Below are 15,083 nucleotides of genomic sequence, written 5' to 3' on the forward strand. Positions count from 1 at the left end.
TGGTTATCTGGTCCCCGTGCTGTTCCACATAAATTTGAGATTTTTTTTTCCATTTCTTTAAAGAAGGCTGTTGGGATTTTGATAGAGATTATGTTGAATCTATAGATTGCTTTAAGTAGTGCTGACATATTGACAATATTAAGTCTTCAAATCCATGAACATGGAATATTTTTCCTTTTATTTGGGTCTTCTTCAATTTCTTTTAGTAATGTTCTACAATTTTTAGTGTAGAAGCCTTTTAATTTCCTGATTAAATTTATTCCTAGATAGATATATTTTTAGATGCTATTGTAAATATTTCTTTAATTTCCTTTTCAGAATGCCCATTGCTAATGTATAGAAACCCAACTATTTTTATGTGTTGACCTTGTACCATGAAACTTGGCAGAACTCATTTATTAGCTATAATAGCTTTCTTGTGAAATCTTTGTGGTTTTCTTTTTACAAGATTATGCATCAACTAAAAGGGATAGTTTTGGTTCCTTCTACCAAATTTGGATACCTTATTTTTTTTTTTTTCTTCCTCTGGCTAGGACTTCCAGTACAATGTTGAATAGCAATGGTGAGAGTGGGCATACTTTTCTAGTTCCTGATCTTAACAGGAAAATTCTCAGTTTTTTTCCATTGAGTATGATGTTAGCTGTGGGGTTTTCATAAATATTCTTCATTATATTGAGAAATTTCCTCTCTATTCCTATCTTGTTGAATATTCTAATCATGAATGTGTATTGGATTTTTGCCAAACGCCTTTTCTGTATCAGTTGAGGTGATCATGTGGCTCTTTTGTTCTATTAATGTGGTATATTACATTGATTGGTTTTCTAATATTGAGCAAGGACATTTTGAAGGAGCTGTAAACCATTAAGAAAAAACTTCACTCATACAGAAACATATGATAAAAGTTAGGCCACAGAAAAAATACTAAATATGAATCCTTCTAAGGATTATATACATAACTTTAACATGCTTCTATAAATAATCTTATAATCACAAATAAATGTGGGTTAGAGTAGGTACCTATAATATTTTAAAACAAAAACAATTTTTAAAGGATTTGGTAATATTCAGTTTTTTTCAAATCATTAAGTAAAGTAGGAAGAAAGTTGCAGGTTTTCTCACAAAATGGTATTATTGTAAAATGTGCATTTTTCTAAAATATTCTAATGTGATTATAGCTTTGATAAAGAGATATTTTGAATTTTATATATGCACGTTTAATTTGTAGTCATGTTGCAACCATGACTAAGTCCCTGTCTCCGTACTTAAGATCTCAGGTTGAATACATTATTTTTGAGAAGGTTAGTGATTTGCTGTTTTACTATTTAAATGAACATACCAGCCCACCAACTGTCCACAGAGATGCACAAATGATTTCCCGATTCATAGCCACACTTGGTCCTATGGGTGGGATCAGCTAATCTGCCTAGAAAGAAAGAGGATACACAGTCATATGTATTACGTCCATTTTTAAATTGCTTATCTTTGTCATTTAACTAGATGCATTTTGTTTTTAAGCATGTACAAAATGCTTATCTCCTGAATGACTTGTGTTTGTCTTCCCATCACTCTTTATTCTTCTTTTCCCATCTTAACAAATTTTTCTTTAGCTAATAACACCACATTTTTCCACTTTTAACTATTTGTCTTAAGTATTCTTTACTTTTGTAATTAGTCTTTCCTCTACTCCCTTAGATAAATCCCTTCAAAATTAGGGAGGTAATATGCATAGAGATTAAAAAAGATCTAGAGTCAATCCAAATTCCTGCTCCATCATTTACTCGTTTGACCTTGGCATATAACTTAACCTCTTATAGCTTTGTATCCTCAGCTATAAAACAGGAATAACAAAATTAACTACCTTATAAGGTTATAAGGTTGTTCTATCATTTGTCTGTCAGTTTGTCATGCAGTGGTTGCTTGTGTGTTGCTATGATGCTGGAAGCTATGCCACCAGTATTTCAAATACCAGTAGGGTCACCTATGGTGGACAGATTTCAGTGAAACTTCCAGAGTAAGACAGACTACGAAGAAGGACTTGGAGATGTATTTCTGAAAGTATTGACCGCTGAAAACCCTATAAATAGCAGTGGAACATTGTTTGACACAGTGCCAGAAGATAAGCCCCTCAGGTTGGAAGGAACTAAAATAAAACTAGGGAAAACCTGCCTCCTGAAAGTGAAATCGACCTTAATGACTTGGATGGAGTTAAATTTTCAAGACCTTTATTTGCTGATGTGGCACGACTCAAGATGAGAATAAAAAGCTGCAAACATCCATTAATAATCAGAATGTGGACTGTATAAGGTATGAATCTAGGAAAATTGGAAGTTGTATAAAAATTAAATGGAATGCATAAAAATTGATATCTTAGGCATTAGTGAACTGAAATGGACTGGTATTGGCCAGATAATCATATGGTCTACTATGCTGGGAATGACGGATTGAAGAGGAATGAAGTCACACTCATCATCAAAAAAACAAAAAAAATTCAAGATGCACCCTGAAGTATAACTCTGTCATTGATAGAATGATATTACCGGCCTACAAAGAAGACCAGTTAATATGATTGTTGTTCAAATTTATGCACCAACCACTAATGCCAAAGTTGAGGAAACTGAAGATTTTTACCAACTTTTGCAGTCTGAAATTGGTAAACATGCAATCAAGCTGCACTGACAATTACTGGAAATTTGAAAGTGAAAGTCGGAAACAAAAAAGAAGGATCTGTAGTTGGAAAATATGGCCTTTGTGACAGAAAAGGTGCAGGAGATCACAGGATAGAATTGTACAAGACCAATGGCATCTTCGTTGCAAACACCTTTTTTCAACAACATAAACGGTGACTATACACGTGGACCTAAGCAGATGGAATACACAGGAATCAAATCAACTACATCTGTGGAAAGAGACAATGGAAAAGCTCAGTATCATCAGTCAGAACAAGGTGAATTGTGGGAGGACATCAAGGACATCATACATGAAGAAAACAAAAGGTTATTAAAAAACAGGAAAGAAAGAAAAGATTAAAATAGATGTCAGAAGAGATTCTGATATCTGCTTTTGAACATAAAGCAGATAAAGTGAAAAGAAGATATGATGAAGTAGAAGAGCCAAGCAGAAGATTTCAAAGGTGGCGTGAGAAGACAGAAAAGTATTATAATGAAAGGTACAAAGACCTGGAGTTAGAAAACAAAAAGGGAATAAAATGTTCAGCATTTCTCAAGCTGAAAGAACTGAAGAAAAAATTCAAGACTTGAGTTGCAATTTTGAAAGATTCTATGGGCAAAATATGGAGCAATGCAAGAAGCATGAAAAGAAGATGGAAGGAATACACAGAGTCACTGTACCAAAAAGAATTGGTCACTGTTCAACCATTTTAAGAGGTAGCATAGGATCAAGAACCAATGATATTGAAGGAAGAAGTTCAGGTTGTACTGAAGGCATTGGCAAAAAGCAAGGTTCCAGGAATTGACAGAATACCAACTGAGATGTTTCAACAAATGGTTGAAGCAGTGGAGATGCTCACTTGCCTATGTCAAGACATTTGGAAGACAGCTACCAGCCAACGAATTACAAGAGATCTGCGTTTGTACCCTTTCCAAAGAAAAGTGATCCAAAAAAATTTGGAAATATTCAAACAACATTGTCAATATCACACACAAGTAAAATTTTGCTGAAGATGATAAAAAGTGGTTTCAGTAATACATTGACAGGGAATGGCCAGAAATTCAAGCCAGGTTCAGAAGAGGAGATGGAATGAGGAATATCATTGCTGAGGTCAGATGGATCTTGGTTGATGGAGAGAATACCAGAAAGGTGTTTACCTGTGTTTTATTGACTATGCATAGGCATTTGACTACTTGGATCATAACAAATTATGGATAACATTGCGAAGAATGGGAATTCCAGAGCACTTAATTATGCTCATATGAAAAATATACATAGACCAAGAGGCAGTCATTTGAACAGAACAAGGGGATACCACGTGGTTTAGAATCAGGAAAGGTGTGTGTTAGGGTTGTATCCTTTCTTCACACTTATTCAACCTCTATGCTGAGCGAATAATCTGAGAAGCTGGACTACATGATGAAGAAAGTGGCAACAGGATTGGAGGAAGATTCTTTAATAACATGCACTATGCAGATGACACAACCTCGCTTGCTGAAAGCAAAGAGAACTTGACGTACTTACTCATAATGATCAAAGGCTACAGCCTTCAGCATGGGCTACACCTCAACATAAAGAAAACAAAAATCCTGACAACTGAACCAATAAGCAAAATCATGATAAACAGAGGAAAGATTGAAGTTGTCAAGGATTTTATATTACTTGAATCCACAATCAACACCCATGAAAGCAACACTTAAGACATAAAATGAGGTATTTATTGCACTGGGCAAATCTGCTGCAAAAGACCTCTTTAAAGTGCTGAAAAGTAAAAATGTTAGTCTGAGGACTAAGGTACCCCTAAACCAAGCTATAACATTGTTAATCACATCATATGTATGTGAAATCTGGATAAGAATAACGTAGACTGAAGCCTTTGAATTATGGTATTGGTAAAGCACATTGAATATACCAGGCACTGCTAAAGAATGAGCAAGTCTATATTCAAAGAAGTACAGCCAGAGTGCTACTTGGAAGGCAGGATGGCGACACTTCATTTCATGTACCTTGGACAGGTTGTCAGGAGGGACCAGTCATTGGCAAAGGACACCATGCTTGGTAAAATGAAGGATCAGCAAAAAAGAGGAAGACCCTCAATGAGATGGACTGACACAGTGGTGGCAATGATGGGCTCAAATGCAGCAATGGTTGTGAGGATGGCACATGACAAGGCAGTGTTTCATTCTGATGTATACAGGGTCACTGTGAGTTGAAACCAAGTCGATGACACCTAACAACAACAACCTCAAAAGTAGTTATGTCAAGTGGGAAAAATCATTAAAAATGTTTCACCCTGCGTGTACATCTCCATCAATATTAGCAAATATTTTTATCCTTGCCGAAGAACAACTGCTGATTTCTCAATCTCTTTCCCTATTTTTCATGTCATTTTTTCCACCTCCCTTGCTTATCTTCCGTTTATCCCTTATGATTCTATATCATAATTCTGTCCTCTGTTTTAACTGTTGCATCACGAGTTTTTTTTTTTTAACCTAACTCATCTACAGTTTATTCTCTCCACTCCTGCTAACCTCCTTTTTCCCCTCACTTCCACCTAAGTAAATTTATGACTTACTTTCACTTATTTCTTCACCTCCAACCTTGCTTTCAGGTCTCTAATGACCTATGTGTTGCATTTTCTTATTTACCTACTACCCTTTCTCTTGTGCACTCACTTTCTCTTCCTTATGTTCCTCTACAACTACACCTTCTTCATTTTTTCCTTTATTCTTTCATGAGCATGCCAATTCTGCTCATCTCTTTCCCACACATATGTTCGGTTCTTTTCTTTTTAATCTCATTATTCTTGCCACTCAGCTCTTCTCAACCTGCTTACTGTCAAAGCAATGCTACTGAAGAACTTGTTAGTCCTGTTAACCAGAATGAATTAGAATTTCGAGCTTTTCCTAATCAATTATTTCTCAGACTACTGAACTAGAGTGAAAGATAAATCTGTAAAATTTTCTTCCTTTGTTCCTTCTCGTTTGTCTACTTTGTGGGTTAGGCCTCCTCCTTACAGTACCCAACTCCTTTTGCTTCATTTACTCCCTTAAAGAGTTCACCCTTCAAACAGTGCCTTAATGCTGGTGACAATTATTCTGTAGCCCTAAGCACTCACTTGAATTTATGCACTATTTTGGTTTCTTTTAATCTCAAACTGAACATGTGTGGAGTTGTACTGTGATCTTGGTACTCAAGCAAGGTTGAATATCCCTTTTTCTGTCATTAAGGTCTTTTTGTAGTTGGTGCCTATGCCTTATGCCTCATTGCAATTTCTATTAGAAACAGCCTATTAAAGAAGAATTTGTGAAGAAGGAGAAGAATAATTATGACATTAAAAAAAAAAGAGAGAAAAGTAAAAGAATCAGTTTTCAAAAGCATGATATTGTATATACAGAGTCTCATTTACCAATTACTTCATGAATACGTTGGAAGACAATTGTAACGAAAAAGAGTCACTCTTACCTGTACTATATTGCCAGCCATGCTGCAGAGGCAATCCCCATAAAACATTCTGCTCATTTTCTGGAGCAAATCTTTCAAAATACCTGGCAGTCTGCGTCAATAGGATTTTATACATCCCCATTCTCTCAGGATATACCCAGGCGTTGATAATGTACTGTCCATCTTTCATTCTGTAATCACTGAACTGACCAGGACTCTCCTCCCATAAAGGGGGATACAGATCTGAGAGATTGGATGTCACTGCTAAAGAAGCAGAAATACAACCAACTATCACACAGGCCCAGGAAGGAAAGAAAGCCATGGTGACAAAGCTGGGGGTGGAGACAGGGCAGGCTTTTATTGGGAAATGGAAAAGGAAGTCATTGTTCTTACATCCCAGTCTATCAACCCTTTGTTTTCTCTTTCCTCGAGATGATAAGATAAAGATAGGACTGCCTTACCAACAAAAATAGGGTGCTTCCTTCATTAAGTAACATTGCCAGTATAGTTGATCATTCATGTGACATTTGAAAAAAGTTGTTGTATAATGTTAAATGAGTCAAATGTTTTAAACATTTTTTAAAAATACTATTATATTTATATTGTTTTTCCTATGGCCTTTAAATTAAGTACACTCTTGACCTTATTCTTCTAGAAATTTAAAGTTACGGACATTTACTTATCTTTGAGAAAAAGAGTTAACACAGCTGGCCCCAGACTGCTATCCTTATCCTTAGAAAGAGCTGCTTGCAAGAATTGCCATCAGCTGGGGTCTATGGCTGTTAGAGCAGCCTCAGTCAACAGTTATCTAATAAGGGTGATTTACCATGCCTAGGCTGCACAAGGAAACCCTGGTGGTGTAGTGGTTAAGAGTTACGGCTGCTAACCAAAAGGTCAGTAATTTAAATCCACCAGGTGCTCCTGGGAAACTGTGGGACAGTTGGTTCTACTCTGTCCTATAGGGTGTCTACGAATTGGAATTGACTGGATGGCAATGGGTTTTTTTTTTTTTTAGACTGCACAGACAATATGGTGTATGCTGAATGCCTGCTTTTTTCTTCTAGTAGTCTGGAATTTTCCTATGTGCTAGTCAGAGAGTGCCTATATGACCATCCTTTAATACAAATCTTGGACTTAAAATGGTGAAAAAAATCATACACATGTCTTACGTTTTTATTGTTGGGGGGAAAATGTGCTTTGTGGTGCTTCATGAGAGGGAGAAAGCATGAGAGAGTCTGCACGTGTGTTCCTCTAAATTGCCTGTGACTGTTCCCTTACAATTCTTCTGTGTAACCTCATTGCATCGCTTTAGTCGATCTTAATCACGAGTACAACTGTATGCTGAGTTCCATGAGTACTTCCAGTAAATCTCTGAACATAGATTCTCAATGAAAAACCTTCAGATACCCAGTCGTGTCTCTCTCACCAAAGGACTCAGAAAATAATTTTTAATTTATTTATCAGTGTTTATTTAATATGAATACTAAAGTCATATGGTCCCTAATGTCAGATGTTTCACTTAATCACATATCTCCAGGTTACGGGGAAAAACAAGTCTAATAGGTGCTAACTTCAAATGGATTTCAGCCAACATAGAAAGATATTCCTAATGATTAGAATTTCATGAGAATAGAATGGAATCTCTTCTATTCCATTCTATTCTCATAATTCTCAATTCTGGGGTTGAGTTTCCTATTAAAAAGATTGTCCCTGCAGAAGTTATACAACTACTGCTTGGGAAGGCAATGTAGAGGGAATAAATGGCTAACGTTTGGAATAATTAGATTTTGCTACCCATTCTGTTTTAGAGCGCTGTTTCAAAATCTAAACACAAGGTTAACTTTGTCTATAATATTTTGGATAAAGTTATTTCTCAACAGAAACCTTCCAGAAGTTTCTCAGCCTACTTTGTGATTATAAAATATATTATACATAACATTAGGATACTTCCCTCTCATAAGAAAAACTTTAACATATTTCATGGAAAATATGAAATAAGTTGAAAATCAATATACTAAGATTTGTGATAATGTAAAAGTGTGTTGAAAAAGATGTGGATGATCCAGTGATAATACAATGCGTTCAAGAAAGAAGCTGGAAGTATGTCCAATTAGCCATACCCAGTAGAGAAAGTCATCTGGTAACAAAAACTGTAGTCAATTTACAATATGTTCTCTTCCTTTTTTTAATAAAAAAAGAAAATGGTGGAAATTGCTGTTAAGTTCTGATTAAGAGCACAAGCTTTCTGGGCCTCCTAAAGAAAAGTATATTTCATTTTATAAAAATAAGTAAATGGATATTTACCATAAGGAACATTTTTCTATTACCAAGCACAGATTCAGGTTCAATGAGGAAAACTTAAGAGAATTTCCTTTAAAACCAAAAGTAAAAAAAAATGGCTACTAGCATTATAATGACACATTGCATTGGGTGAATCTGCTGCAAAAGACCTCTTTAAAGTGTTAAAAAGCAAAGATGCCACCTTGAAGACTAAGACACACCTGACCCAAGCCATGTTGTCTTCAATCGCCACATATGCATGTGAAAACTGGACAATGATAAGGAAAACCAAAGAAGTATTGACACCTTTGAATTGTGGTGTTGGCGAAGACTACTGAATATACCATGGACTGCCAAAAGAATGAACAAATATGTCTTGGAAGAAGTACAGCCAGGATGCTCCTTAGAAGCAAGGATGATGAAACTATATCTCACATAATTTAGACATGTAATCAGGAGGGATCAGTCCCTGGAGAAGGACATCATGCTTGGTAAAGTAGAGGGTCAGCGAAAAAGAGGAAGACCCTCAACAAGATGGACTGACACAGTGGCTGCAACACTGGGCTCAAGCATGACAACTATTGTGAGGATGGCGCGGGACTGGCCAGTGTTTCATTCTGTTGTACATGGGGTCACTATGAGTTGGACCCAACTCGAGAACACCTAACGACAACAGTATTATAGTCATTTATCTTTTCTTTGAAGGTATTATACAGGAAAGCTAGTAAACATAAAGAAATTAGAAGTATAAAAGTGGCGGTAAGGAAGTGACAATATCATTTCTGCAGATGATATGATATGACAGTATCTGAAAAATAAAAGTGAATAAATGGAAGAGGTAATGTTGGAAAAAAAGAGAATTTAGTAAAAGTGGCTAGGCAGTAAATTAGTCTATATAAACCAATAGCTTTTACATGTAAAAACAATTAGGAAATAAAATGAAAGAGAATATAAGAAAGGTCCTCGTTTACAGTATCAACAAAATGGCTAAGGTACCTAGGAATTAATATAAATGTGTTAGATCTATATGGAAAAAAACCTTCAAGAATACTAATAAAATTGAACATTTTTATTGCCATTTTTTTGGATTGAAAGGCTCATTGTTATGAATATGTTAATGTATCAGTTCCAACAATCACAATGAGAAGTACTACCAGAAATTTTAGAAGGTTATCTAAAGTTTATCGTCCTTCTTAGTAAAAACATCCCTGATTTTTGTCACTGAACCATCTTCCTGGAATAAAGACTATATTATCTAGTCTCACCTACATTCATGTGTGGCTATGTGACTGAACTCTGGTCAATTGATAGTAAGTCAAAATGTTAGGTTACAACTTTCAGGAAACCTTCTTAAAAGACAGTTTGTCTTTTCTTCTTTGTTTCTTTTTGCTGGATTGAATTGCAAATGTGACATATTGAGACTAGCAAACTCTCTTAGACTATGAGGTAATCTAACAAGGGAACAGCAAAACAAAACAAAACAAAAACACCGTTGTGGTCAAGTCAGTTCTGACTCATACTGACCCTATAGGACAGAGTGAAATTGCTCCATAGGGTTTCCAAGGCTGTAATCTTTATGGAAACTGACTGCTACATCTGTCTGCCACAGAGTGGCTGGTGAGTTTAACCGATGATGTTTTGGTTAGTAGCCTAGTGCTTAAATACTGTGCCATGAGGGCTTCTTTTATTATTTTTACTATCTGAATTTAAAAAATTGAGCAGAGACATGCCTGACGAAGAAAGTAAAGATTTGGTAGGAATTTATTAGGACAACAAATTTGAACGCAGGCTTTCGTACCTCACTGTTCCTCTGTCCTTTCCTAATTTATTCTTAAACTGTTCTCATTCCAAGGTGAGCATAATCTTAAGAAATAACTATGGAAAATAAGAATAGAAACTGGAAAATATCAATTAATGAAAAGATTAAAAGTAGAGAAATAATAAAATATCCTATGGATTAGAAGATGTTTTGGCACATGTCAAAGTTCCGACTAAATATATTATGGATTGAATTGTGTCCCCCCAAAATGTGTATAAACTTGGCTAGACCATGATTCCCAGTATTGTGTGATTGTTCACCATTTTGTCATCTGATGTGATTTTCCTATGTGTTGTAAATCCTTCCTCTATGATGTTAATAAGGCAGGATTAGAGGCAGTTATGTTAATGAGCCAGGACTCAATCTACAAGATTAGATTGTATTTTAAATCAATCTCTTTTGAGATACAAAGGAGAGAAGCGGGCAGAGAGACATGGGGATCTCACACGCACCACCAAGAAAGTAGTGCCAGGAGCAGAGTGCATCCTTTGGACCTGGGGTTCCTTCCCTGAGAAGCTCCTAGACCAGGGGACCATTGATGTCAAGGACCTTCCCCCAGGGCCCAGGGCTAGCAGTGACAGCAGGTCTTCCCTTGGAGGTTGTACACTGAATTTGGACTTCTAACCTCCTAGACTGTGAGAGAATAACCTTCTGTTTGTTAAAGCTGTCCACTTGTGGTATTTCTGTTATAGTAGCACAAGATAACTAAGACGGAGTGTTTTCAGTGATTCCACCCATGGACTCCAAGAAATGAATACTGGATGACTATGATTACAGACATAGTTCTTCAAAACTGAATGGCCCTCGACATTCTTACTACTGCACAAAGAGGCACCTATGCCATTGTTAAAGCTGATCGTTAATGTTGAATCTTAACAATCCTGTGCTTTCCTTAACTGATATCATAAGTAATTGGTTTTCCTCTTGAGGTAGATGATGGAAAAAAAATTGCTTCTTTGTTTTGGAATCTTTCTTTGTTTCTATTATTGTAAAATGCTGTATATAACATGCTTAATTCCACTTTGAAAGAATATTTTTCACAGGTTAAAGAAGCTTTTTTATGGCCAGATGTCAGAATCCCAAAATCTGCTTAACATTGCCCCAGGAGAACACGCATATTGAAAAAGATACCAATGAAAGACTCCTTAGAGCTTCACTGGAAGGAACCATACCCAGTTCTCGTCCCCAATCTGTGTGCTGCCAATCTAAAAGGAATAAAATCTTGGATTCATTTGTCACAGCTAAAAAAGGCTAGAACATCTCTGAGGACTAGTTAGCCTTCTTTAGAACTAAAGATTACTTTGAGATAACCCTGTGTCCAGAAGCAGATGACATCTGAGGTAGACAGCTAGTCCCAAGATCACAGAACAAGATTCCATGCATCTTGTTGAACTTCGTGAGCTTTGCTTTGAAATTGTAACTATCCTCATGTTATTAGCATTGCTTCATACATGTGATCTAGTCTCCTGGTAATATTATACAAAACAAAGTTTCATTTAAGCCTTATTCTTCTATTCCTAACAATTCCTTCCAGTGCTTGGAGAGAAAATGCATTTGTTAAATTAGCCCAATTATCAGCTAGTGCCAGTAATTTGAAAGTATACTCTGGACTAGTGATCTGTCCGGAATAGACCTAACTCACATAACCCGAGAGCTGAAAAACCTGGGATGGAATGGGTGTGCCTCTGAGCACTTCTACACAGCTATGATAGTCTTCAGCTTGAACAATGTACCCACAATTTATCTGCTACAATGTCTCAAATTGCCAAAGGAATAGTTCCCGAGATCAGTGTTTTAGATTTGTTCTGATCGTAGAAGAATTCTTAAAAACTGTTTCTTTCCCTGTTTCTCTCCAGCGAGCTAGCTGGCCTATCATTTAGCCTAAATCTTCAATGAATCAGTCTCCTCTCAATTGTGTTTCAGCACAAGCTTCAGTGTTTTTGAGAGCACGCTTATCCTTGAGGAGCCCTGGTGGCTCAGTGGTTAAGTGTTTGGCTGCTAACCAAAAGGTCTGTGGTCTGAATCCACCAGCCACTCCTTGGAAACCGTGTGAGTCAGCTCTACTCTGTCCTATAGGGTTGCTATGAGTCGGGGTCTACTCCACAGGGAAGGGTTTTCTTAGCCTTGAACTTCTCTACATTTTTTTTGAAAATCATTTTATTGGGGGGAAGTTTTTGGAATTTGAAGCTCTCTGTTCTATGGCCTGGTAAAATCTCTGAGCCATGGTTCTAGTACTGGGGATGGGGACAACGGTATGCTTCTGTCTCTAAGTGGCATCCCCTCTATAGGAGCAGAGTACTCGGTAGATTTCTTCAACTTGCTTCTCTCAGTGTGGAACCTCAACCCCATGAGCCAGAGCAAGGGTAATCAGGGTTCCGTATTGTCAATATTACCATGTCTGAGGTAGAGCCTCTGACCCTTGAGTGTGGCTGGGTTTAAGCAGGGAGCCCTCACATCTTGGTTAAAGGCAATTGGGGTTAAGATGAGAAATGCTGAGGTCTTACTCCACCCAGGAAGATAACCCTCAAACTGGAATCTAAGAGAATGGGGAACGTTGAGTTCTTGGCTGTATAAATCCAGAGTGGAATTTTAATCTTGCTGAACTGAAAGGTGGAACCCTGGTGGCATAGTGGTTAAGACCTATGGCTGCTAGCCAAAATGTCGGCAGTTCGAATCCACCAGGTGAGGTGCTCCTTGGAAACCTTAGGAGACAGTTCTTTGCTGTCTTACAGGGTCACTATGAGTCAGAATTGACTTGACGGCAATGGGTTTTTTCTAATGGGAGCTAAAAAGGAGTAAAGTCATGGGTCTTGGTTCAAAAACCACTGACTTCGGCAATTTTTAACAAGTTTCAGTAGATTTTCTTGAATACATATTTATTTGCTCTATGTTCTTAGGTCCATTTTTGGATGTTTTAAATGCTTGTTTTCTTTATAATTTTCACCAACTTTGGTGAAGAGCAGGTCCACAGAGGACTTCAGCCTGTTGTGCCCAAAGTAGAATCTCTCTGATGTAATTTTTTCCTTCTCTGTAATTTTATATGAAGGAAATCAAATAGGGTGAAATATGCTGTCTGGCTTCTTTCATTTACCATGGTATTTTTGAGATTTAACCATATTATTGCATGTTTCAGTTGATTTTTTTCCCCCTTTACTTCTGAGTAGACTTCTTCCGGGAATGAAAACAACAACTTTGTGCCAAAAACATGAACAAAATCCTTGAAGGCCCCATATTATACATTAACTGAATGAAGAAGAAATGGAATATATTATTAGCCCTCTATCCAGTAAGGATATTAAATTCATACTTAAGAAAGTTTCTACAAAATAAAAATGAAATTGAAAAAAATCTCCAAGTCCAGATGGTTTCAGTGGTTAATTCTATTGAAAATTTAAGAAAGAAATATCAATCTTATACAGAGAGTTTAACAGAACAATTGCATAATCCTAAAAATTTCCCTCTGTGGTCCCTTTATAGTCAGCCTCTCCCCATTCCCCCAATTTTGACAACCTCTGATTGTTTTTTTTTTTGGCTTTTCCAAAATTTTGTCTTTTCTGAGATGTCATATGCATAGAATCGTATAATATATTCAGCATTTTGTGCCAGGCTCATTTCAGAGGGGTTACCTTCTAAGAATCTTAAGACTATTTCTCCCCTTTTGCAAAGCAAAATGCTATCGCAGCATCAGAATATGCACACTTCCCCTCATCATTACATTTCTTAATTTCCCTAAGTACCACCATACAGCCCACCACAAAACAGAGGGTGTGCTTTATCTCCCTTTTTCTATATGTCCATTCTTCAAACACACACACACACATACACTTGTACTTCTTGAGAACAAAAGAATATTCATAGGGAATATGCAGCTTAAATGCTAAATACATAATAAACAAGCAAACATTTCCCTAATTAATAAATAATTTGTATAGCCTCTGCCTATCCTAGGAGTAAGCAGCCCTGGTGTCACAGTGGTTAAGCGTTTCTGCTGCTAAGCGAAAGGTGGGAAGTTTGAACACACGAGTTCCTCCACCGGAGAGGGATGTGGCAGTCTGCTTCTGTAAAGCTCACAGTCTTAGAAACCCTATGGGGCAGTTCTACTCTGTAGAACTATAGGGTTGCTATCAGTTGGAATTGACTTGACAGGAACAGTCTCCTGAGAGTAGTGATTTATATTACTGTACAGAGCTCTGTTAGTCCCCTCTTTTTCATTTGTAAGCTTTCAAACCATGCGCTGAAACTCATGAGTATATAAACATGAGAGCCATTGCCTTATGTTTTCAAGCAGCATTTTTTAAATTAAGCAGTATAAGTTACGTGGAAAAAGCACGTGTTCTGGAGTATGAATTCCTTTCTACTTCAGAGGGAGTTGGCTAGGGGCCTGGTTGAATAGACCATTCAATCAAATCCATAGTAAATTGAGTTGAGTATTACTACTGGCCGTACAAAGGGTATGGTTCCTGCTATCACATCATGGTGAGACATTTGCACTAATAATGGCAGTACAAGGTTGAAGTAGAGAATGCATTTCCTATCCAGAGATGCAGTGGTCTGGGCTGTCATAACATGACTGGATATCCGAATAAGTCTACTCACTTGGTTTGTGGTCTAAGCCCTTACATGAATTCTCTAAGATGTTCAGAACTCCAGGCTAATAACTGTAGTAAACTCATTGGTGTCAAAGCATATAGACGATGTCTTTGTCTCTTCCCCCTCCCAACTTCCATTAGTCTTCCACAAGTCTTATTGGTCATCTCTTTAAATTTTTCCCTTGTTTATTACTGCATTTACTTGATATCTTATTTCTAAGAGTTATTATTACGTTCCCGGAGCACTGCAAAGTTAGGATGCTAGTGTCTGTAATTCTGTTCCC

At 36.9% G+C, this 15,083-nt stretch overlaps 1 protein-coding gene across 3 annotated transcripts in view; it reads right to left on the minus strand.

Moving 5' to 3' along the window:
• LOC126086405 (protein LEG1 homolog) overlaps positions 1 to 6,469 on the minus strand; it is a 46,458-nt gene extending 39,989 nt beyond the window's left edge. For all 3 annotated transcript variants that reach the window (XM_049902578.1, XM_049902669.1, XM_049902751.1), the window contains exons 1-2: positions 6,133 to 6,469; positions 1,337 to 1,423 (exon numbers count right to left, since the gene is read on the minus strand). In XM_049902578.1, the coding sequence (XP_049758535.1) occupies positions 1,337 to 1,423; positions 6,133 to 6,433 (388 nt within the window). In that variant the 5' untranslated portion in view covers positions 6,434 to 6,469. The remainder of the gene's footprint in view (positions 1 to 1,336; positions 1,424 to 6,132) is intronic.
• Between the last annotated feature and the right edge of the window lie 8,614 nt (positions 6,470 to 15,083).

The sequence above is a fragment of the Elephas maximus genome, chromosome 1 (genome assembly GCF_024166365.1).
Source record: "Elephas maximus indicus isolate mEleMax1 chromosome 1, mEleMax1 primary haplotype, whole genome shotgun sequence".
In the NCBI taxonomy this organism is placed as follows: domain Eukaryota; kingdom Metazoa; phylum Chordata; class Mammalia; order Proboscidea; family Elephantidae; genus Elephas; species Elephas maximus.